The sequence below is a fragment of the Pteropus medius genome, unplaced genomic scaffold (genome assembly GCF_902729225.1).
Source record: "Pteropus medius unplaced genomic scaffold, Ma_sr-lr_union100, whole genome shotgun sequence".
Lineage (NCBI taxonomy): Eukaryota > Metazoa > Chordata > Mammalia > Chiroptera > Pteropodidae > Pteropus > Pteropus medius.
Window position 1 is genome coordinate 562541 of NW_024352783.1, and position 23808 is coordinate 586348.

At 40.0% G+C, this 23808-nt stretch overlaps 2 protein-coding genes across 3 annotated transcripts; one reads left to right on the forward strand and one right to left on the reverse strand.

Moving 5' to 3' along the window:
• The first annotated feature begins 2879 nt into the window (after positions 1 to 2879).
• LOC120589920 (60S ribosomal protein L9-like) lies at positions 2880 to 3530 on the forward strand. The gene is given in 1 exon segment (XM_039847661.1): positions 2880 to 3530. A coding segment is annotated over 1 exon segment (651 nt).
• A 15305-nt stretch (positions 3531 to 18835) lies between these two features.
• Positions 18836 to 20222, reverse strand: LOC120589685 (ubiquitin-60S ribosomal protein L40-like). 2 transcript variants are annotated; one of them, XM_039847246.1, is made up of 2 exons: positions 20120 to 20222; positions 18836 to 19029 (listed from the first exon to the last, which is right to left on the reverse strand). In XM_039847246.1, exons 1-2 carry the CDS (start codon positions 20220 to 20222, stop codon positions 18836 to 18838), a joined length of 297 nt encoding a protein of 98 aa, XP_039703180.1. The 2 variants fall into 2 exon arrangements, with proteins under 2 accessions (XP_039703180.1, XP_039703179.1); XM_039847245.1 differs by having other exon boundaries at positions 18836 to 19067; positions 20071 to 20222.
• Positions 20223 to 23808: the final 3586 nt, after the last annotated feature.

Below are 23808 nucleotides of genomic sequence, written 5' to 3' on the forward strand. Positions count from 1 at the left end.
TCATGGTGACTATAGTTAACAATACTGTATTATATATTTGAAAGTTGTTAAGTGAGTAGATCTTAAAGTTCTCATGATAAGGAAGTTTGTAACTATGTGAGGTAATGGATGTTAACTAAACTCGAGGTAATCATTTTGCAATAAATTCATATATCAAATCATAGTTGTACATCTTAAACTAATATAATGTTAGAGGTCAATTATATCTCAATTACACGGGTTGGGGAGAAGGGTACAAAGTTTTAATTATGTAAGACAAATACATTCTGGAGATCTAATATACATCATGGTAAGTATAGTTAATAATATATTGTATACTTGAAATTTGTTAAGAGAGTAAATCTTAAGTATTCTCACCACACACACACACACACACACACACACAAAAGAAAATGGTAACTGAGATGGTGGATATGCTAATTAGCTTGGTTGTGGTGATCATTTCTCAATGGATATATGTATTAAAACATCAAGTTGCACACTTTAAATATATATAATTTTTATTTGTTAAATGACTCCATAAAGCTGAAAAAATCTATTTAGCATGCTGAAACGGATGCTAAATAGATCATAGTCATAGACTTAATTATATTCTTCTGGGTTAAGATGGCCAATTGAAACTTCCTTAAAAAAATCAGTAACCTTGAATACATGATAAAATGAGCAAAAAGTAAAACCGGAAAAAAAGTCACCCAAGAATAAACAAACAAGGAAAGAAGCATAATCTAATCTAATTAACTTTAAAAGTGGTGGCCAGTGAAACGTCCATGCCCTGAGTTAAGGAAACCATCCTCCCGGCAGGAATGGTAGGCCCCAGTGAGAGGGAGTGAACCTTAGATAGGGCATCTAACAAAATCTGAAAAGAGATAGAGAACCCAGGAATTTTAACAGAGATTTTATACTGTTTTAAATTAGCCTTAACCACCTGCCATCCCCTCATGCAATTCTCTTAGGCTAGAGAAAAGTGAATGAAACATAAAAGACTCAATTTTTTTACTTTAACTTTGAGGGGGAAAAAAACTGAGCTCTCAGAGTGGGACATCAAGAAGTCACGCCACAGTATGTTACAGCAAAAATAATGAATTCGTACAGCTGCTCAAGCATGAGGAAAGTGAAAAGAAATTGCACGGCAACTGCAAGCATATTACATCAAGGGGGAAAAAACACCCTAAATAGAACAAAGCGTGCAAACAAGGAAAACATAACTGAACAGGAGGAAATTCCTCACAACAATATCATGTTATAGTATAACTTAATAAGAACATGAATTCAATTAAAAAAAAAAGCCGAGAGGTGAAATAACAAAACATGAGAATGACATAAAAGGGAGATTGCAAATTTTAGGAAATAAAGCATGTTACAAAACTAGTAGATTAGAAACAAGAACTGAATAGCTATCCCTGAAAATATGAATTGACATAAAAGAGTGGCTTGAGATAATTACAGTGTATGCAGAAGAAAAAACCAATGGCAACATAATTAGAAGTTAATAGATATGAAAGACAGACATTGGTAGTGTAATAGAGCCAATTAATGAAACAATATAAACTTAAAGATAAAATACAAAAATTTCCCTGAACTGCAGAAGAAATCGAATCTGGAAATTAGAAGGACTTACTTTATTCCACAAAATTTGTTACACAGTGTTTAAGGTTAATACACATCTTAGTTAAGCCAGTAAAATTTGAGGAAATTAATTGTTTAGGAATATAACCTATGTGGTATTCCTGCCGTGAATATTTAACTTGAATCTAACAATGAGAAAACAATCAGATTAAATCCAGATCTAGGAACTTTTTGGAAAACAACTGGCCCGGACGATTAGAAATATCAGTGTCATGAAAGAAAAGAAACTGGAACTGTGTGGAATTAAAGTTGAGTAAGGAGACACGACCATGTGTGATCCTGGATTGGATCCTGGATGGGAAAAAAAAACAGATATAAATGATTGGGACCATTGGGAAACATTGAATGTGGACTACGTATTATATAAATTATTATATGAAGTTAAATTTTCCGAGTGTGATAGCTAGTGCTGGATATGTTGGGGACTAGTCTCACTTTTAGGAGCTATATGCTGAAGTATTTAAGGATATAGTTTTATGTCTGCTTCTAACTCTCAAATGGCTCAGCTGAGGTGGCGGGAGGCCCAACTGAATGCAAGTATGGCAAAATGTTAACAATTAGATCAGCTAGATGAAGGCTATGTTGTTCGTCGTTCTTTTCTTGCAACTTTTTTATGAGTTGGAATTTTTTTCAAAATAAAAATTTGGGAAAATATTGTTTAGGCTTATAGTAAAAAAACGTAATCTAGCAAGGGGAAACATTAGACTGGTCTCAACTTCTCCAAACACCCAGAAGACCATACCTACTGAGTACTCTGGGAAAGATAGTGTGACTCAAGGGTATTTATTCCTGTCCTAGAATATGGAGGCAACAGATAGGTAGTCATTTTCAATCTTGAACCCTTTTCCTTTTTAGAAAAAAAAGTGCAGCTTGCTGCCAGCATTCATTTAATATCATGCATAGGAATGCTACGTTTTCTAGGATTTGACGCTCAGTGATTGAACTACTAAAAACAGAATGATATAAATAGTCATTTGTTTCCAAAGACTATCGATATACTAGAGCAATGCAAAAATAATAATAAAAGCAAGATATTTTATGGCAAACTTTGAGGGTAAGGTTGGGACTGTAATCCTGCACGTTATCTTGGGGTAAATGCTGCAGCCTCAAGCGACGCGCCGCCAGCGAGTATTCTTGGGGCAAACGGTAAAGGGGGAAAGAACCCTACTTTAAAAAAACAAAAATAACATCATCAACAAAAGTCCATCCCATTAAGAAATGAACCAAATAACTTTGCTGCATCTACTGTGAGGATGAAGGCCATTCTCAGCAATCAGACTGTTGACATGCCAGCAAATGTGGACATCACTCTGAAGGGACATACAGTTATTATGAAGGGCCCCAGAGGCGCCCTGCAGAGAGATTTCAGTCACACTGATGTAGAACTCAGGCTCCTTGTAAAGAAAAAGAAGAGGCCCCAGGTTGACAAATGGTGGAGAAATAGAAAGGAACTGGCTACTGTTCTCACTATCTGTAGTTGTGTACAGAACACGATCAAGGGTGTTACACTGGGCTTCTATTACAAGATGAGGTCTGTGTATGCTCACTTCCCCATCAACGTCATTATTCAGGAGAATGGTTCTCTTGTTGAAATTAAAAATTTCTTGGGTGAAAAATACATCTACAGGGTTTGGATGAGGTCAGGTGTTGCTCATTCAGTATCTTGAGCCCAGAAAGATGAGTTAATTCTCGAAGGAAACGACATTGAACTAGCATCAAATTCAGCTGCTTTGATTCAACAAGCCATAACAATGAAAAACAAGGATATCAGAAAAATTTTGGGTGGTATCTATGTTTCTGAAAAAGTAACAGTTCAGCAGGCCGATGAATTAAGGTCAATGTTGTCCAGCTACAGAAATGCTAAGATGCCGGATGATTCCTCACACTTACCCGTGATATTTTAAAGATGCAGTAAAAATTGAGTATTGAAAAAAAAATGAACCAAATAAAGCATTCAGGAATAGAGAATCTATGAACATCCGATTCATTTAAATAAAGAACGAAAACTAAATAATTATGGGAATTATGGTTATATGCTATTGAATGTGAATATTATCAATTTGGACAATGTGAAAATAATACTACTGTAACAAAAATTGGGAAGTGATGAGAAAATGAGATGAAGTGTGAGGATGCCAATGTTCTTATCTTTAAAAGCAGTGAGTCAATAGAATTTAAAAATGAAAGGTAGTGAGAAAACTAACCTCTTAATATTTTTTATAATTTCTCTTATAACCTTAGAAAGGGTTTTTTTAGGAAGAAATCTCTCTTACAGGTAAAGAAACATGTATTTGAAGCTTAACAATTCCTTTATTATATTAATGTCAATGTCTTTTTATCCTATTAAATCCAAGTAAAATTAAATTTAATACTTTAAAAATAGCATGATCCTATTTTGAAATAATGATTTTAGTTTACTTTTTGTATGTATATGTAAAAAGATGTTTGGAATAATGTTTTCTTTAATGTTAATGGCATTGTCTGGGTGGTTGGATTTCAGATGACATTTTAACTTTATCTTTGTACTTTTTTTGCATTGTTTCAGTTATTTATAATTAACAAATCACTTTAACAAAAATAATAGTTGTTAAGTTTTTTAAAAAATAGGCACAAAATGCCAATATTCAATTCTGGGGGATGGGAAGATGGATGATTATTAATTTCTGATTTTCGGTTTTAAAATTAAATAAATAGTAAAGAGTAGTTACAAAAGCAGTAAAGAAAAAAAACAGATGAATTTGATCTCAGGGTGGGAATAACCTTTCCAGGCATGTAGAAGTCGGAAACTTTAAATTAAAAAGTTTTAACTACATGAAAGTTATACATTTCTGAATATAAACAACAAAAACTCACCATAAACAAAATGGAAGGATAAATGAAAAATTGGCGGAAATGTATGTACAACCAAAATAGAAAACCTTAGACAATAGTCTCTCTCTTCCAGTCCTTCTCATTTCTGCTTTTCCTATAGCTGAAACTGTTTCATCTAGTCTATCCTATTCCATCCATCCATCCGTCTATCCATCCATCCATCCATACATCCATCCATCTAGCATCTATTGAACATCTAATATATCCTAGTCACTGTGCTAGCTTCTAGAGTCAAGTTGGACAAAATATACAGTCTCTACCCTCAGGGCATGCTCTCTGCATTTCCTCCCTACATTTCCGGATATGGACTCTGTTATGTCCCTAAAAAGAACAGGGAACACTTCATGACACTTACATTTGGAAAAGGATCAGGATATGGTTAGGGAATGTGACAAAGAACTCAGTCAGGCTTTCATGATTGGAGTCTCCTTTGGGTATCATGGCTGGGCCTGGCAACTGAACTCTGATCTACTGTCTTTCATGCAGACCCAGAACCAGATTGTCTACTTCATTCGCCAAGCACCCGTTCCTATCACTCCAGAGAACTTTGAGGCAACTGTGCAGTTTGGGACAGTGCGGGGTTCCTATATTCCAGCCCTGCTTCGCCTCCTCAGTGGTGTCTTTGCTCCTCAGATTTTTACAAACACAACCTGGCCTGAGAGCATTCGAAATCATTTTGCTTCTCATCTGCACAGGTTCTTGGCCTGCCTGACAGGTGAGCAGAAAGGCTTGAGTGCTTGGCGCCTCAACACTCTGTTCTAGTGCTAGTGAGACATGTGAGAGAGTCATTCTGGGTACCTACATTGCCTGGCACAGAGTAGGTAGTTAGTATGTGTTTATTGAATGAATGGAACAAGGTACAGAATTTGCCTTCTAGTTCAGATATAGCTTTCTGCTGTAGAATAGTTTGCCAGACCTTTCAAATCTAGAGTTGGAAGTTTCCAAGAGTACATGTGGGGTAAGAGGAAATTTAGATGGTATGGGGTAATGGGAAAGTGCATATATCATGAATAAGCGTGTTGAGGGCACGGCACCTTGCCTTTGTTTTATGATGATCTCTTATTATACCTCAGTGAGGTTTCCCTCTTGCCTTCTGTCATTTTTTTCTCTTCACATCAAAAAAGTATGAGTCAGTTTCTTCTGCTTGCTCTCCTGAAATAGATGTGCTTCCTGGGCCCCAAATCATCAACCATGATTAGAAGTGGGGTGGCATAAACTCATTCTTGTCTGTGAACTCCCATGGTCTTTTCATTTCCTTAGATACTCGGTACAAACTGGAGGGGCACACTGTTCTCTACATCCCTGCAGAGGCCTTGAACATGAAGCCTGAGGTGGTGTTTAAGGACAAAGAACTGGTGCAGCGGCTAGAGAGTGAGCGGCTGGCATTTTTTCATGTGTCAGGGTCCCAGGGGAGAGGAAAGGGGGCAGCCCATGTGCTGAGAAAAGAATCGGGTTGGGAGGGCTATGTAGGAGGCAGAGGGAAGGAGCGATGTAAAGAAATGGAGAGATTTTATATTCTGTCTTGCAGCCTCCATGATCCACTGGACCCGGCAGATAAAGGAGGTGCTTAGTGCCCAAGAGACTGTGGATACAGGAGAAAATTTAGGTCCTTTGGAGGAGATTGAGTTCTGGCGCAACCGATGCATGGACCTGTCTGGCATCAGTACACAGCTGGTGAAAGAAGGAGTGAAACACATTGAGTCCATCCTGCGCCTTGCCAAGTCATCCTACTTGGCACCCTTTATTAAACTAGCTCAGCAGATCCAGGTTTGTGAGTGGCTTGAAGGCTGGAGGCTTAGCAGAAAGTTGGTAGTGGTTGGGACAATATAGGGTGCTAAGAGAGAGCCAATGAAATCATCAACAGCAAAGATAGATCCACCCATGTTTGGACTTGTATTGATGGGAGAGTATAAAAGTAGCAGAGCACAGGGTCCCAAGGAGCTTATAGTTTAGTTAGGGAGACAACTGGTTAATCAACAAATATACATTGAGTACCCTTTATGAGTCCAACCCCTACAATCCTAAGAAAAGAAGACTTACACAAAATAGGATTACTAGATGTCATGGGATCAGAGGGGAACCCATGTGGTTCAGCTAAGAGAGTTGCAAAATAAACACTTAAAAAATAAATCTGATGTAGTATGACAAGCTGATTATGTGATTGTTGGGGATACAGAAGATCAGAGTGATCTGTAGAATATGGAGATAGAAGACTTCTCTTCCTAGGTGGAATTTTAAGCTAGGTGTTAAGGGACACAGCTAGGTGGAGACACAGCTAGGTGGAGAAATCTAAAACCCTGGTCAAGAACAGGGCAATGAAGGGGACTGTGGTGAAAACTATGGAGGTGAATGGGAATGACGGCTAGTTAGTTGATCAACAGTGCCGAGTTCAACTGGAGGGACTAGAGGAATAGACACTAAACCTGAGCTCAGGTAACTCCCAGTCTAATGGGAGAGATGGGACTCACACAGGAGAAAAGACATAAGAATACTTTCATAGAAACTAGTACATGAGTAAAAGTTGATATGTACATACTCTGGTCCTAAGGGCTGCAGAGACTTGAAATGATTGGTACCAAGTAGGGTTGGGAATACTTCCCAGTGGAGGCAAGTCAGGATGGAGTTCAAGATGGATAAAAAACACTCACTTTGAACCAATTCTTTCCAGTGGATAAGTCTACTCTGTTTTCTCTTTTTTGCCAGGATGGTTCTTGTCAAGCACAGTCAAACCTGACTTTTTTGTCAATCCTGAAGGAGCCTTACCAGGAATTGGCCTTCATGCGGCCTAAGGACATCTCTAGTAAGCTTCCGAGGTTGATCAGTCTCATTCGCATCATCTGGGTCAATTCTCCCCACTACAACACCCGGGAGAGACTGACTTCCCTCTTCCGAAAGGTGTGTGTCTGCAGAAGGTGGGGCAGAGAGTTTTTAGAAGGTGGTCACATTGACAGAACTCAGGTTGTCTGAATAAGGTAGAATTCCCTTAGCAGAGATCTGTGGTGAAAGGCTATGAGGAGCACCCTTGGGGTCTGACAGAGACCGAAGGCTTCTGCCTACATCATCAACGTCAGTGGCACTCAGTACTGAGGCCTGGCTTGGACATTTTGCTTCCAGATGGAAGTAGCCTGGGGGCGTGGGGGAGAAGGGGCTTCGAAAAAGGAATTGGTGTAGTGTAGGGAGGGAGGCAGGAAGGACAGACTCTCAGCCTGAGTTATACAAAAGGGGAAGACCCTTTTCTAATTTCCAAAGAAATTGTAGTGGGCAAGAGGTAGATTTAGAAAGGAACACTGGCTTTTAAGGAGCAGGACCTGACACATTTCAACTCGGGTAATAGAGCCAAAGTGTGGGAGAAAGGGTGCTGGGTTGAGTGCTTGCTGGGCAGTGCAGTTGTGAGCTGGACTGAGGCAGAGAGGGAGGTGGAGCCCAGAGAGGCTGCCCACTAGAAGTGGAGGACTGGGGGCAGATGGGTATTGGGAGTCAAATGAAGTAGGAGGCTGACACCTGAGGCACATCAGGGAGATTCAGAGTAGGAAGTGGATGCAACTAAGGCTGTGAACTGAGGCTGTTGGGACCCCTTCTGCAGATGAGCAATGAGATCATCCGCTTATGCTGCCATGCCATCTCCCTGGATCGAATCTTTGAGGGATATGTTACTTCTAGCAAAGAGGATCTACAGGGCTGCATCTCCTGTTGTCATGCTTGGAAAGATCACTACCTACGGGCTGTGCAGATGCATACCCAGTACGATATGTCTCCCCTAATGTCCTGTATGTTACTCCTTTGCCATTCCTATAGAGGGTAGATTCTGACTCTTTTCACTTGCACTTTATTTTTTTAAAACCTATGGATTATATTTTTCTAGACCTAGGAGTTTTTAAATGGGTCTAAGTTTTCTCTCTGGGTATAGATATTCTAGCTGTCTTTACTCTAATCTATTCTCCCTGATTCCAGGAGTCTTTCCTGGTCTTTTCCTTTTTTCTTGGCCCTAAAGTCTAAAATTCCGTTATGTATAAACCTTCTCCTAGAATCGAGATACTTTGTTTCCTCACCTTGCATTTCCTCTTTCAGGGTTCAGGAAAACTGCTTCTTGGGGTCTCATTTTCTAAGGCTCCCCTAAATCGAAAATACCAAGTCTAGCTTTGCATTGGTAGATTGATACCTAGTGTTCCTGTTTTTTTGATTTGGTCCATTTTTCTCCTAACACAGGTTCTCCAGTCGAGGCTGGGTCCTAGACCAGACCAGCATATTTGCTCAGGTTGATGCATTTGTGCAACGCTGCAAGGACCTGATTGAGGTGGGAAGACTGTCAAAGAAGGAGAATCAAAGACAACAGCAGATGCTCCAGAATCCCCATCCAGGAGTGGGGAAGCTGGGGCAGAGGCTAAACATAGAACTTACCGCTTTGTCTCTTCCTGTATCACTGTGTGCCCTACTATCATCCTGTTCTTTTAAACTTTGCCTACTATCATTGCCTCAGCATTTCATAATCTGTTCTGCAGCCAAAATTCATTTGAGTAGCCTCTAGCATCTGGTTGGTCCTCCCTAGTTTTTAGATATTTTAAGCTAAAGAGCGCAGGACTTATAAGTTCAGAAAGGAGAGCAGGCATTCTCACAATGACTTTTTTTTTTTTAGGTATGTGACTGTCAGTATCATTTCGCCCGCTGGGAAGATGGCAAGCAAGGTCCACTTCCTTGCTTCTTTGGTGCCCAGGGGCCCCAGATAACACGGAACTTGCTGGAGATTGAGGACATCTTTCATAAAAACCTGCACATGCTGCGAGCTGTTCGTGGGGGCATCCTGGATGTCAAGAACACCTCTTGGCACGAAGACTACAATCGGTGAGAGAGCCACAGGCTGACTTGGGTAGAGCAAGGAAGGAAGGTCAGGGGAAACAAGAACGGGAGGAGTGGCGAGAGAGTAGAAAGGAAAGTGTGGAAGTGACAGATCGGGGATGGGAGTGGGCAGGAGACAGTGCAAGGAATGAGGTGGCTGCTCAGATGAAGAGACCAGAGTCAGCCTTTCAGAGCTTGAATCCCAGTTCTGCCACGTACTAGATATGTGACTGGACAAATGACCAGTTAGAGCCTCTGTGTCCTCATCTGTGAAACAAGGTTAGCAATAGAACCTATCTCATTGACTTGTTTTAAGTAATAAATGGATTAATGCATATAAAGTACTTAGTGCCTGGCAAGTAGGAAGTCCTCACAACATAACACATAGGATTCTTACTCAGGGGATGTACTTGGGGTCTGGTGAGGGCACTCACCCTTCCACATGCCTCTCTAACGGAACAGATTTCGTGCTGGAGTCAAAGACCTGGAGGTGATGACTCAGAACCTGATCACCTCTGCCTTCGAGTTAGTTCGAGACGTGGAGCATGGAGTGCTGCTGCTGGACACCTTCTACAGACTTGCAACCCGTGAGGTGCCGCTGCCCCGCCTGCTTCCTCCACCCCTGCTTCCTCCACCCCTGCTTCTCTTGTGCTTTCCTTCGGTTTCTCCTGAGCCTTCTAGACCCCATTCTACCTCATGCTCTTTCTCCTGTCCTAAATAGCCAGGGTCTCCTTTTTTCTCTCTGTTCCCCTGGTTTCCAGATTGCTAAGGAGTGTGACTCCCACAACAGGGTGTAGCTTTCCCGTAGGATGAATAACTAGAGGAACCCGTTTCTTTCTCTTCTTCCTTAGACTATCAGGAGGACGTATGACAAGAAGGCGGTGGATCTCTACATGTTGTTTAATAGTGAATTGGCCCTTGTGAACCGTGAACTGATCAAGAAGTGGCCATACCTGGAGCCCTACAAGGCCCACTACTCTGGACAGGCACAATGGGTGCGGATCCTACGGCGTCGCATCGACAGAGTCATGAATGTGAGTGCCTGGCCTTTTTAAAAACTTGTCCTCGGTGAGGCGGTAGAGTTCTCAGGTTGTGCCACGTGCTGGGAAGGATGGAGGACCCGTCCACCGTCCAGAATTTCCCTAGAGAGTTTTCATGACCAGAAGAAAGTCTGCCCAGGAGAGTGGCAGATGCAGTGAGGCAGGCCATGGCTTGGGATTTGCGGTGATGGTGAGTATGTGGTAGAACATGGGTCATTTCAGGCATTTTATATCAAGGTGGAGGGGAGGAATAGGGTCAGCATCTGCAAAGTTGTGCCACCAGGAGAGTAATACAAACTCACAATCCAGAGAACTGGACAGGTGAGGCTCTTTTAGGGTGGTGTCCCTAGAAGAACAGTCACAAAGAAACAGAAAAAAACAACTTAAAAAAAACTTTTCGGGAATGTAGGTCTAAGGCTATTGAGCTACTCGCTATCATCTAATTGGTTCTGGGAGAGAATAAGGCATCCTACAGACAACTGGGTGCTTCTTAAGAAGCGGTGGGCTAAGATTATGGTGAGGAAGGGCTCATACTAGTTTTCAATCTTGTATCTCTTAAATCCTTCGCTTCCTGTAATTTACTTGCTTCCCCCAACTTTTTTCTTAAGCTGAATCTCTGTGCTTCTCTTTCTTCATTTTGACTCCCTTTCTCATTGTGCATTGGTCTGTTCCTCTTAACCTTTTTGGCTCTGCCTTTCCCGTAAGTAGTGAAAATCAATCTTTATAGCAAGCCTTACATGTGTCGTTGGTGTATGTGTGTGTGTGTATGTGTGAGTGTGTGGGTGTATGTGTATATGTGGTCTCAGGGGGATGGTAACCTAGAGGAATGTGACAAGTAGGCTTCAACTCATTCATTGTTCTTCCTCCTCAGTGTCTTTCTAGTGCTCATTTCCTGCCCCACATTGGGACTGGAGAGGAGAGTGTACATACCTATCAGCAGATGGTTCAAGCCATTGATGAACTGGTTCGAAAAACCTTCCAAGACTGGACATCAACGCTGGACAAGGACTGTATTCGGCGCCTGGATACACCATTGTTACGAATCAGCCAGGAGAAGGCGGGCATGCTGGATGTCAACTTTGACAAGTACAAGACCCAACCCCACCCCTTCTCTTTACCTGACTCCTCCCTCTGCTTATTTTGTCTTTGACGCCATTCTCTTCCTCAACTCTTCCAACTATTTAACTCCCATCTCTTGATTTCCTCTCCATTCTTCTAATAATCCCTTATGCTATAATACGTTTACTATCACGTCTTACTTTTAGTTTTATAGTTTATCTTAAAAAAAATTGATTAAAAAAAGAAAACCCCGACTAACCTACTAAGCTGGTGATGTAGGTGTTCTACCACTAGATGGCCCTGGTGGCTCAGCTAAATCACTCAAACTGTGGGCTTTCCTGAGACTTGGTGGGGCTGTCAGAACGTGCCCTCTCCTGCAGCTTTATAATTATGACATTTTCATATTACAATTATTTAAAATTTAGTTAATTTATTTATTAGTTCTTAAAAAATATATAGTGAGTACCTTCCATATGTTAGTAACTGAGATAGGCACAGGGAATGTATACAGTGGAAAAGTCCCTGCCTTCTGTTACTCCGTGAGTGAATAGTTCAACCCTTGGAGCCATGTTTCTTTTCCATATAAGATGCAGAAGAGAAAAATAAAGAAGGAGCTACGTAAGGCATCTGTGTACAGAGATTACAAGCCTTCTGGTGACAGTTTTTCCCTAATCAGAAGGAAATAACTTTCTACTTGCTTGGTGTTGGCTTCCTCTTGTCATCAGCTAGGCATCAACTCATTATAATAAGAGTTACTTCCCACACTTCTGTGCTGTTGCTACTAGCATTGGCCTTCACTCACAGAATGTCCTTATTTGTTTAGCAAACAAACAAAAACAGGCTTTTCCAGAGAAGGCCTGTGTAGAGATGAAGTCTGGGGAACAGAAGAGACTGAGTATATCTGTTGTGAGCGGCTGAAGGCAGCCTAACTAGAGGAGATGACACATTATGGTTGAGGAAGGAAGCAAAGGAATCAAGGTGGAGAAGTAGCGCTGAATGTCAGGCCAGAGGGGTGAAGTGAAGGCATTAGTGAGGTCAAGGGTGTTAGGAGGCACATGGATCAGGAAGCAGTTGAGCAGAGTGTGAAGACCAGGGTAAGAGGTTTGAGATAAATCTTTATCTAATAAGGAGTGTTGGAGACTGGCTTTGATAGGGTTCATGGTTTTTTGAGGTAAGGCCAAGCAGGGTCATATAAAATTGGCCTCATAAATCAACAATAAGAGTTTGAAGAGACAGACGACTAGACCGGTAATACCCTAGCTATGACATTTGCAAGCACATAACGAGGTTGAATCTGCAAGACACATTCTCCCATTAAGCTGGGTACTTCCAAAGGCACTGCGTTTGGTTGACACCCAGACACGCTTGTAATAATAAGAATATGAGCATACACAGTCCACCAGTTGCCCTTTTCCAATGAACTAAAGGACTATATTCAAATAACAGAATTTTATTAAATACCAATGATCAATATTTTCATTTTTTTTTCAACAGAACAAATCTACTTTATTTACTTTCAATAAGTTTAAATCTGTAAGGGATACAGCATTGCCCTTAGCAGAAAGATTGCTTCGGAATTTGGCACTAGCCATGCCACTGTTTCCGTGAGCACGAGTTACCTTTCCCCAGATTACTCTGGTTTTGTTCAGTTTGCCACCAGGAGTCACCGTGTAGTTCTTTGCCTTGTAAACATGAGCACATCTCTTGCCTAGATAAAACTCAGTCTCATCTCGAGCATAAACACCTTCAATTTTAAGGAGAGTGGTGTTCACTCTGGTTCCTTCCAGACATTTGTCATTTTAGAAGTCCCATTCTCATCAGGCCTCCACAGGCTCCAAGATGGCGGAAAAAGCAATATTTGCAATTTAAGTATGAGAAAAAACAAAATTCGAGAGAGAGGTAAAAAGATGCCATAGGTAAGTACTGGTTGGTGGCTACTTTCTTATAATCCTCAGGATCAGCCAGTGAGAGTGAGTACAGCATAAACTTCAATGCCAGACAGCCTAGAGTTTGAACCCTGGAGTAGATCTGTATTGCCATGTGACTTCAGGCAAGCCACTGAATTTCTCTGATCCTGAGTTTCCTCAACTACTTAAAACACCCTTTTTTTGAGGTTGTCATGAAATGAGATGATGTGTGTAAAAGTCCTCACAAGGAATAAACAATCAATAAACATTATATTCCCTTCAAAAAAATTGCCTCATAAAACTTGGTGAACGTGGTATTTTCAAAACAAATTTAGTAAAGCAATATATTAGTTTTAACTTTTAAAATACTGTAACCTTTTAGAAAGAGTAATGTGTGCACATGTTATAAGATTCAAAAGTTATACCAGGGTAGAGAATGAAAAATTTCCCTCTACTACTGTCCCTCAGTGACTCGGTTTCTATCTGAAGAGTCAGTGTTACGAGTTTCTTGTCTAACATTCCAGAGATAAAAGTGTATGTTTACATAAATAATCTTTTTAGTATAAATAGTAACATACTATACTCAATCTTCTGTACATTCAAAGTGTTTCAAAATGATTTAACTTTCCATTATAAAATTGTTGATAATTTTAGAAAATTTGCAAAATGCAGAAAAGTAAAAGGAAGAAAAACCTCCCCCAAAGATAACCACTCTTAATGATTTGTTATGTTTCTTACCACTCTTTTCTCCCCTATTTCATACGGTTGTTTTTCTTTAATTTTTAAAATATTTACTGAGGATTTTAAAATTATAAAAATAGTGCATGCTTACTGTAAAAAAAAATCGATGTAGAAGTATATAAAGGAAAAAGTGAAAATCCAGCACACAGCCCCACTCCCAAGAGATAACCATGATTACCATGTAATCAGAAATATACACTGCACACATAACCAGTTATTTTTGCAACTTGCTTCTTTTAAGGTTAACAATATGTGTGGGAGGTTTTCCATTCTGTAGGTACAGAAGTATGCAATTATTTTTCATGGCTTATAACATCCCATAGTTTGGTTGTACTGTAAATTAATCAGTCCACTATTGATGGACTTATACGTTGTAAAATTTCTATAAGGTTTCTAGATATTCTGTACTAGAGGATTTCAGCTGGACTTCCTACACCTTGTTCTTTTCCCTCCAGTGATGTATTTACCTAACGTTTGAGCTAGTGTCCATATAGTTAGGATACCTAATGTTTGAACTAGTGTCCATATAGTTAGGATAAGCTTAAGCTTCTCTGTCTGCTTTGAACATTTCTTGTAGATAGATATCTAAAATACCTTTAGATAGTTATCTAAAATACCGTTTGCATAATCTTTATAGTAGAGCATAACAAGGCAACTTTGGGCCAAATATTTATGGCCTAGATTTTGCTGAAACCCGTATAATGGCTAGACACTTCTTCCAGAGAAAAGAGGTGCTCCTGTCCTTAGTTAGTTGTTTTCTAGAGAGCTCTACCATAAGCTGCTTTACATTTTTGTGGTTTTAAGATAAAACTGCCTCAGTCCAGTAAATAGTGTATTGGGGAGGGGAAACTTGATTACAGGGAAGGATTTTGAAAAATCTGAGCTCATCAAACCAGTAAAGAAATTTAAGACAATTTCAGTTTTTCCAAAATATATTAACACTCCCGGGAGGTGCAGATAACTATCAGGTTTATTCTTTTCTGTTCAATGTCTAGATAAGATCTTGAAATAAGTATGCTTTTCAAATGTCCTGATTGTCCTCAGAATCACCTCACTTTTCCTTAGTTCTGGGAGCCTTCCAGTCCTAATAGCATCTATTTTATCTCACAAGGGGTTTTGTTATCCTACCTTATATCCCAAGTATTTGAACTCTGAAGTCCAAATTGGCTTTTACCACCTTTTATGGCCAGACCAGCTTTACAGATTACACTTACTACAAACATATTCCAGATGTTGTCTATATCCTGGCTGAAAAGGGCTGTGTTATCACTGCGTATGTCGCAAATTCCTCTGTGTAGTAGGATTTCCCCAGAGCAGGATAGGGGACACTGACTTCTGTTTGTTTTTCATGTCTAGGGCTTCCACTTTCTCTTTTTCCTCAATCATATAGTGCCTTCTCTATCAGTCAGTTCATTCTGGGCTGTCAACATTAAACTCAGCTAGCTTCACTTTCTTACATCTACTGCCTGACCACTTGTCTTCAGATAAATTATAAAATATTTTACAAAAATAATTCCCTAGACAGATTTCTTTTTAGAAAGTGTTTGTCAATAAAATGAATTTGTGTTCCAGAACAAACTTTTGGCAAAGACTGAACATTATTGTGAAAAAAGTTTCTCATAGAGTTTTCAGTTCAACATCAGGAAAGTATTATCCAAATTTATCCTGTTGACAAGTTAAAATTTGATAGTTTGCTTTAAAGTTATTTTGAAAATCTTGTCAGGATGAGAAAATGAAGAAATATTTTAGTGCCATGTTGGATAGTATACATGCCCAAGTGGGCTTGCTATGATATTTAGGGAGACAAATTCAAGGCCTCCAGTTTGAAGAACATATGAGAACATGTTTGTGCTAACAGAAATGTTTCCATATATATCCACACCCCTCTATCCTCTCAGTGTAGCTATAGCACAATTTTTGGTTAAATCAGTATTCAATGTTTATCTTAATATGGCTCTGTTAGTATTGTTTACTGCCAATCCAAATAATTTACTGTTGTTATAGTTCCTTCTTTGCTTATACAATGTCTGCTCTTTTCGGAATTAGTAATTACCTTACTATTTTTGTTAGTGCCCTGTTCAGTATCATTAATTCTTCCAGACCAACCAATAAAACCCCTGTGAATAATATCTTTCCTCACTATCTGACTTGTAAAGTGTGTTATTAGTTTCACGTTGTTCTCTCCTGGAACTCCCTGTCCTCCTGCTTTAGTCTGACTGGCTGGTTTTGAGGCCTGCTACACAAGTGTCATCCTAGGACTTCCTTGACCTTCTTTTCTCATTTGATTTTCTATTTCTTTTGATTTCCTCTTTCTTGGTTTACACCCTTGTTTTGGTAGAGTGTATCCATCAGTAGTTTTTTGAGAAACAGTGCATGGGAGGTAAATTTTTCGAGTTCTGGCATGACTGACAACAAATGTCCTGCATTCTACTTGTTGGATATTTGGCTGAGTTTGGAATTCTAGGTTGAAGGTAATTTTCCTTTGTTTTGGCCTCTCTCTTTTACTTTAGAAGCTTTCTTTAAATGTCTGGTAATCTACTGTTCATTCGTATTTGAGAGAGGCTTATTCACTTTGAGGACTTTTGACAGTTTCAAAAAAAAAAAATAACATACTTTAGTGGAGATCATCAAGATTTGAAAAAACAGCATTTCTTCTTCCATAATTTCTTAAAGCATTTATCGCAAATAAATGAGCACTTGAAAGTAATTTCCTCCATTGGAAGATTCTTCTCCAATAAAGGTGAAAATATAATCCTTTGCAAAACTTGAAATGTGGTATTATTTCCTATATTGTCAATTCAGTGCTTTCCTGTAGGACAGATAAAATATTCTGGAATATTTACTTCAATATTCTTCCCAAATAATATCTCAGTAATATTCAGGTTGTGGGGCTTTTCAGCCTGTGACTAAAAAGTGTAATTTCATTAAAACAAAAAAACAAAAAAACAAAAAAACACATACATATTAAAAATCAAGTGATTTTTATTCAAGATTTTTAGTTTTTTAAATATTCCATATTTTCTTCTGGTACTTTGTGATTTTATTCTTTACGTTTAGTTCTTTGATCCATCTCAAATTTATTTTGATATAGGGAGAGAAGTACAGATGCAACTTGAGTTGTCATTTTTTTAATCTCCAGATGGCTAGCCATTTGACCCAATCTCATTGACCGAACTGCTATTTTTAGAATATAACAAATTCTCAGGTATATTTTTGTCTATTTTGGGATTCTCTATTCTGTTCTGGTATGTCTCTTCATGTGCAGGAACCAAACTGTTTTAGTTATTGTCCTTATTACTCTCTTTTTTCAGCGTTTTCCTGGATATTTGAAATATATATTTCTCATAAGAACCTTAGAATTAATTTGTTTAGTCCCCAAAATAGTCCCATTCCTATTTTTATAGAAACAAGAATTGTGTTAAATTTATAGGTTAACTTAAGGAGAATGAACATCTTTATATTTGAGTCTATCCAAGAATAGTGTATTTTTCTTTCAATTTATTTAAGCCCTGCTTTTCATCCATAAGTCATTTTTTTATATATTAATCAACTAGCAAGAAATGTTATAATATTTAATGTTATAATATGTAAATATGACATATAACATTTTAAAATGTTATAATATATAAATATTTTTTATTAATTTGTTAATTTTTGGTATTTTATTTTTATTGTTTTAATTATCATGAGTCTCTTTTCCTGTATGACAATGTTTGATTCATTACAGTATTTATATTGGAAAACTTTGATTATAATAAGTTAATTTTGTACCCAGCCACTTTTACAAGTAATCTTATTGTTTAAATAGTTTTTTCCTTTTAAAGTTATTTTTTTGTTGTTATAAAACATATCATACACACAGAGAAGTACTTACATGTTCAGTTTTAAACTGAAACTTAAAACTTAACAAATGAGTATAAAATAAACACCTCTGTAACTATCACTTAGGTCAAGGAAAGAACATTGCCAGCAGTTTAGAAGCCCCTCACTTATAATTATTTTTCAGTTGAATTAGTTGTCAACACTTAAAATTCAGGAGATTTTATATAAAAACACACTTTCTGGCCTCTCTTGAAAAATCAGACAACGTAGTTACATTGGGCCCGCCTTCCCATATGGCAGGAATTACTTGGGACCCTGGAGCTGTCACTCTTTGAGGTGCACCATGCACTCTTTAGCTCAACTTTAGGCCTCATGTCAGTTGCCATTTATCTTCATACTTGAGCTACTCTTGCCTTCACGATATCAGAACTTTGGAACTTTGCTTTTGACTATAAAAACCAAAAGAGTTGGTAGTTGGTTGGATGTTGAAAAGTGAGGCAGAGGGAGAACATGTAGTTCTGGTTAAGGGGATGGTGCTATTCCCTGAGACAGGTTTGCAGAGCAGTTGGTGAGTTTCTGGACACAGTGAGTGTGAGGTGCCTGTGAGACAATATGGGGTGGGGGAGAGATCTAGTAGGCAGGTAGACGTACAGTCTAGAGCTCAGGTTGGCCATGTGGATTTGGGAGCCATCAGCTTACAGAAGGCAGCTGAAGCCATGGCAGTGGATGAGATCACCTAGGGAGATCTAGTGGATTGGATGTGAAGAAACTTGCAGAGTCCGCATTTAAGGGAGCTGCCAGGAAAGCAGTTTTTTTAAAATTTATTTTTATTTTTTTGCTGCTCCAGTCAACGAAAAGGAAACTTTACTGAGGCTCCAGAGCCAAGGGGTTTGGGCAGGAGGCTGCCCTGTGGGCCAACGAGGATGTGGAGGGGCCTTATTTCACCTTCTTCCTGGGACGTAGGTTGCTGGCGTGGTCACACTTCTTGCGGCATTTGACAGCACAGGGATGCAGGCAAGCATAACAATTGTGGCAGATCATCTTGTCACTGTTGTACTTCTGGGCAAGTTGGTGGAGGGAGGGCTTGATGATGCCGCCCTGAAGGAAGAAAATCAAGTGCAGGGTGGACCCTTTCTGGATATTATAGTCTAAGAGGGTGCGGCCATCCCTCCGATGCAGAACAAGGCAAATTTTCCTGAGTGGCCCTATACTGAGAAAGAAAGGGTTCTTGACTGAGAGCAGGAAAGAATTCAAGTGCATGCCAGAGTTAGAGTTAAAAAGAAAGTTTATTAGAGAAGGGGTAACACTCCATAGACAGCATGGTCTCCTCTTAGACACAAGAAGTGAGAGAGCCTGAGAGAGACTAAGAGGGACAGGTGTTGTAGCTGCCAGCCCCCAAAAGACACATGGACCACCAGAAATCAGTGAGTTATAGGAAACATGCTCTTTATTCAGCCAGCTGGGTCTGCCAGGGGTACGCAGACTCCAAATTAAGCAGCCCCAAAATGTAGAGGTACAGAGTTTTTAAGCCCCAAATCCCATTCTTCATTCTGTCTTAAACACAAAGGTCTATTTTTCTCCTATTCAATACCTGTCAACCCACAGGTTGGTTGTGCAAGCGGGGGTACAGAAGCAGAAAGCTTATTGTTAGAATGTTATGTTCCCATGGGTGATAGCCTATGTTCCCATGGGCGATGGCCAAGCAGTAATTTTCCAGCCAGCACACAGGGACAATAAGAAAAAGACAGTGAGAGGGACCCCGAGTGTTTGGGCAATTCAGTTTACATATCATTCTTACTTTCTATGAATTACAGTTTAAAGACTTTGTTTACACATTTTCCTTTGATGGTATGGGTATATAGTGTGACTGATTAGAGAATGTAGCGTGATAAGGTAAGAATTTGTAGCATGAAAAGGCCTGCTGACAATCCCAGCCTCGGATCTCCATAGTTTTAGCCATAGAGAATGAATGATTGTGTTTATTTTGTGTGGGCCATGACATGTTTTTCCTTCTCATTATGGGTAAATGGTTTATTAGTAATCCCAGCAGAAATCTTCCTTTGTTCTACAGGTTTTCTTGTGGCCTGACTGTAGTAGGCTGATCAACATATCACAGTCTCTGAATATAGCTCGACTTAATATCTAGTTCTCTTGCCTCCTCCTTACATTACCTCTGGCTGTTTGCCTGGAAAATCAGACACCACTGGTTGCGTGGGATGCCCTCCTTGTTTTGGTTTTTAGCTTTGACATTCTCAGTGGTGTCACTGGGCTCAACCTCAAGTGCAATTGTCTTGCTGGTCAAGGTCTTCGCAGAGATCTGCATCTCCACATCTGATGGGGAGGCTGCTCAGCTGCCTCGTTGAAGAGGAAGAGCAGGCCAATTGGGTTTTTTGCTGTCTCCAGTGCCTAGCTGAATACAGTTTCCAATACTGGAGAGAAAAACATATTTCTACTGAAGGGCAGGGCAGACAAGAGGAGCACTGAGGTCCAGAAGCCAGGGAAAGAGCTTGTCTGAAAAGAGTGAGAAGGAGTCCACTGCAATGTCAGACCTACAGAGGAGGACAGAGCCTGAGGAGGTCCACGGGGTTTAGCTAAAAGAAGTCCTGGGGAAACCTGATGAGAGTACTTTTAGAGGTGAAAGGGAGGCAGCTCTCAAGGGATTGAGGAGTGGGAAGAAAGGAAATAAAGGGAGTTCATGAGGACATTTCTTTTCAGAAGGTAGTCTGTAAAGGGGAGTGCAGAGTGTGGTACCCATGGGAGGATATGGAGTTGAGGGAGAGTTGGTTTTGTTTTTGTTTTTTTTTGTAAGATTGTAGAAAGTTGACCTTACTTAAATGTTGATGGGAAGGAATTAGTAGGTTGAGAGTACAGGATAGTTGGAGAAGATGGCATCTGAGAAAGCAAGAGGAAACCTTGTCAGAACAGAGCCCAGGAAGAGGGCTTGGGCTTGGGTGTGAGGAGGGCCTCTTCTGTCATAAATGGGAGAAATTGTAGCTTTAATTTTTATAGCAGGAAGTACATAGAGTCCTCACCTGCTGGCTGTTCTATTTATGTGATGGTAGGAGGTGAGGCTTTCTGCAGAGAGGAGGAGGGGGAGGACAGGTTTGAAAAAGTAGAGAGGATTTGCAGTCACTGTGAGAACAGGTGGGAGAGCAGATTGGGGAAGCCCCAGGATGCAGCATGTAGAGTCCAGCTGGGATCTGAGACCTGAATATGCAGTGTGCTAATCTGTGTGGTCCTGTGATTTTCTCCAGCCTTGACGGGCCACCTTCACATGGGTGCATCTGGGAAGACAATGGTTTTAGCCAGGGTTGAGGTTTTGCCAGGTGGCTCAGACTAAGGAATGAGGCAAAAGAGTAAGGATTGGCAAAAGAATGGTGAAAGTGACAGAAGGCAGGGTCTGTGGAGGAGGAAGCAGAGATGGGAGGGGTTGAAAGACCAGAGGTCAGTGGCCTGAAGGTCAAGAACAGGTCCATTAGGAGGACTTGAATACAAAAGCTTGGAATAAGGGGAGGAAGCTGAGCTCCTGGAGTGGGATGTCTGTGTGGGTTATCTCAGAGGTGAGGAGTTGTGAAGGTTGTGAGTTCTAGGTGTGACATGGGAGTGGCAGCTGGAATGGGAAGAAGATCACTGGATATGAGGGCCACATATATAATTAAAAATTTTCTAGCATTGCATTTAATAAGGGAAAAAGGAACAATTGAAATTAATTTTAATATTCAACCCAATATTCTCAAATATTATCACTCCAACATGTAATCAATATTAAAAATTATTAATGGGGAGTTTTCTGTTCTTTTTTTCATACAGTCCTCTCTGTCTTCCATCTTTGTGTCTTTTTCTTTACTTTCCAAGAGATTTTTGTCAATTTTATCTTTTAATGTTTCTTTAGATTTTTAAATTTTCTGCTATCATTTTAACCTCCAAGAGCTATTTTGCTGTTCCCTTTTAGAGTATCATGTTTTGTTTCTCAGATGCTCTTTTATTTCTTTATCTCCCTGAGGATGTTAGCAGCAGTTTTCTTTGTTTGTCTTATTTGCGATAGGGAGTCTTCTTTTGTTCCCTCTTGTTCCCCTCTTTTTTTCTGTTTGTTTGTTTGGACTCCCACCTTCTGTGATAGGGAAGACAGAGACCACTGTTTTGTGATTCTCGGTTGTCTGTCGATGTTTAAGGGAAGGGAGCTGGAAGGCTGATTAGAAGCTCTGTTGAGCAGGTAGTGGGGCTTCTCAATTGTAAGCTTCACTGTAGACTTATCTGGGTGAGGTGTTTTCAGAGGAATCCTGAGGTCATCGTCCTTGGCAGTTTTCCTCTTAGGCTGGTCAGAGGCCACAGAAAACCATTTTTTAAACTTTGTTTTGGAGGGTGTAGGTTCAGCTGCCAGAGTGCTGGTTTCTGGGTAGAAAAAAAGTCTAGAGATTTTAATGTTTAGTGCACATGGTCACTTAATACCCCCTTCTCTCGGTACATTACTCTCTCCTTCAACTGGGCCTGGTCCAAAGACCCTCTGTCTCTGTACTGCCTTCTCTAGACAAGAAGCCTTCATTCTTATGTTGAAGTGAGGAGGGCACTTGCTTAATTGTGGAGAGTAGGGGAAGGGTCATGGAAAGTTCGGCTTCCTAAACTTTTACCTGGACTTTCTATTTTAGTTCCACTTTTACCCCCTTCCTTGATATTTGAAGCCACCAACCTCTGGGCCTTTAGAGAGCCCTGCAGCATGAACCAGGTGGCTTCTATCGCCAGCTTAGGATTCCAGTTCTGTTCCTTATCCATCTGCTTTTCAACTGCCAAAATTATTCTGTCGTTGTCTCCTTGTATTTGTGGGTTTATGCCTTAAACAATGAAAAACCCCTTTCCTGTTGTTGTAATGTTTTGGGGAAGGGAGCAAAAGCCAATGTGTTCAGTCAGCCTTTTTACCTGGAGATTCTGCTTCATTTTTTATCTTAAGTGCCCAGCCCTACACCTTCTCTGTCTGTTGTTGTTCTAGTTTATGCCCTTGAGCAGTACCCTCAGTTCCTTTGCTTTTCTTTCTCCCCAAGGTCTCTGATGATTCTCTTTGTGGAGATTGACTACTGGGAGCGGCTATTGTTTGAAACACCCCATTATGTGATGAATGTAGCTGAACGTGCAGAGGACCTGAGAGTTCTTCGTGAAAATCTGCTACTTGTTGCTCGAGACTACAATAGGTAGGGTTCCAGTCCTCGTTGCAGCCCTTCTGTATGCTATTTTATGCCTCCTCTTTGTCTTATCCGCTTTATGATGTTGTCCATTTCCTATAGTATCTGTCCTTTACATTTTGTTCATTTCAGAAAAAATGGTTTCCCATACTCTCTCTTATGGACCTATGATTATTCCTGTCCCTTGCAGTTTTGTCTGCTAGCTTTAGGGTAGAGAGCAAAACCAACCAGGTCCCCTCCCACTCCGTAGGGCACTTAGACCACATATATTGTAAACCTGTGTCACTTCTCTAGGAATGAAAACTGGGTGGCATTAGGATTATGGGCACAGAATAACCTGAGGTTCTCTGAAACAAGGCCATGCTGACACCCCATCTCTTAACACCTTTGGTACTTATTTTTGGAATGAGGCTTTGTTCTAGGTTGGGTACCTTTCTCAGCCCTGTTAAAGTCCAAGCGGGTGCAACCAGCCATTTCATTTGGGTGTCTAGAACTGAACTGTCCAATATGGTAGCCACTACTGCATGTGGCTATTTCTATTTTAATTAATTGAAATTAAATAAGTTTTAAAAATTCACAGGCTACATTTCAAATGCTCTATAGCCATATGTGACTAACGACTACTATATTGGACAACACGAATTATAGAACATTTCCATCATTGCATTTTTAATAATTTCCAATATTGGAAAGCACTAGTCTAGAATTGTAACCTTTCAGATTTTTCTACCAAGT

Excerpts from the sequence above, each read along its gene's own strand:
- LOC120589685 (XM_039847245.1), bottom strand. The coding sequence starts at position 20,222 with ATGCAGATCTCTGCGAAGACCTTGACCAGCAAGACAATTGCACTTGAG. Across the intron at positions 19,068-20,070 it reads TTCCAGGCAAACAGCCAGAG|GGATGGCCGCACCCTCTTAG; the intron begins GTAATGTAAGGA and ends TCTGCATCGGAG.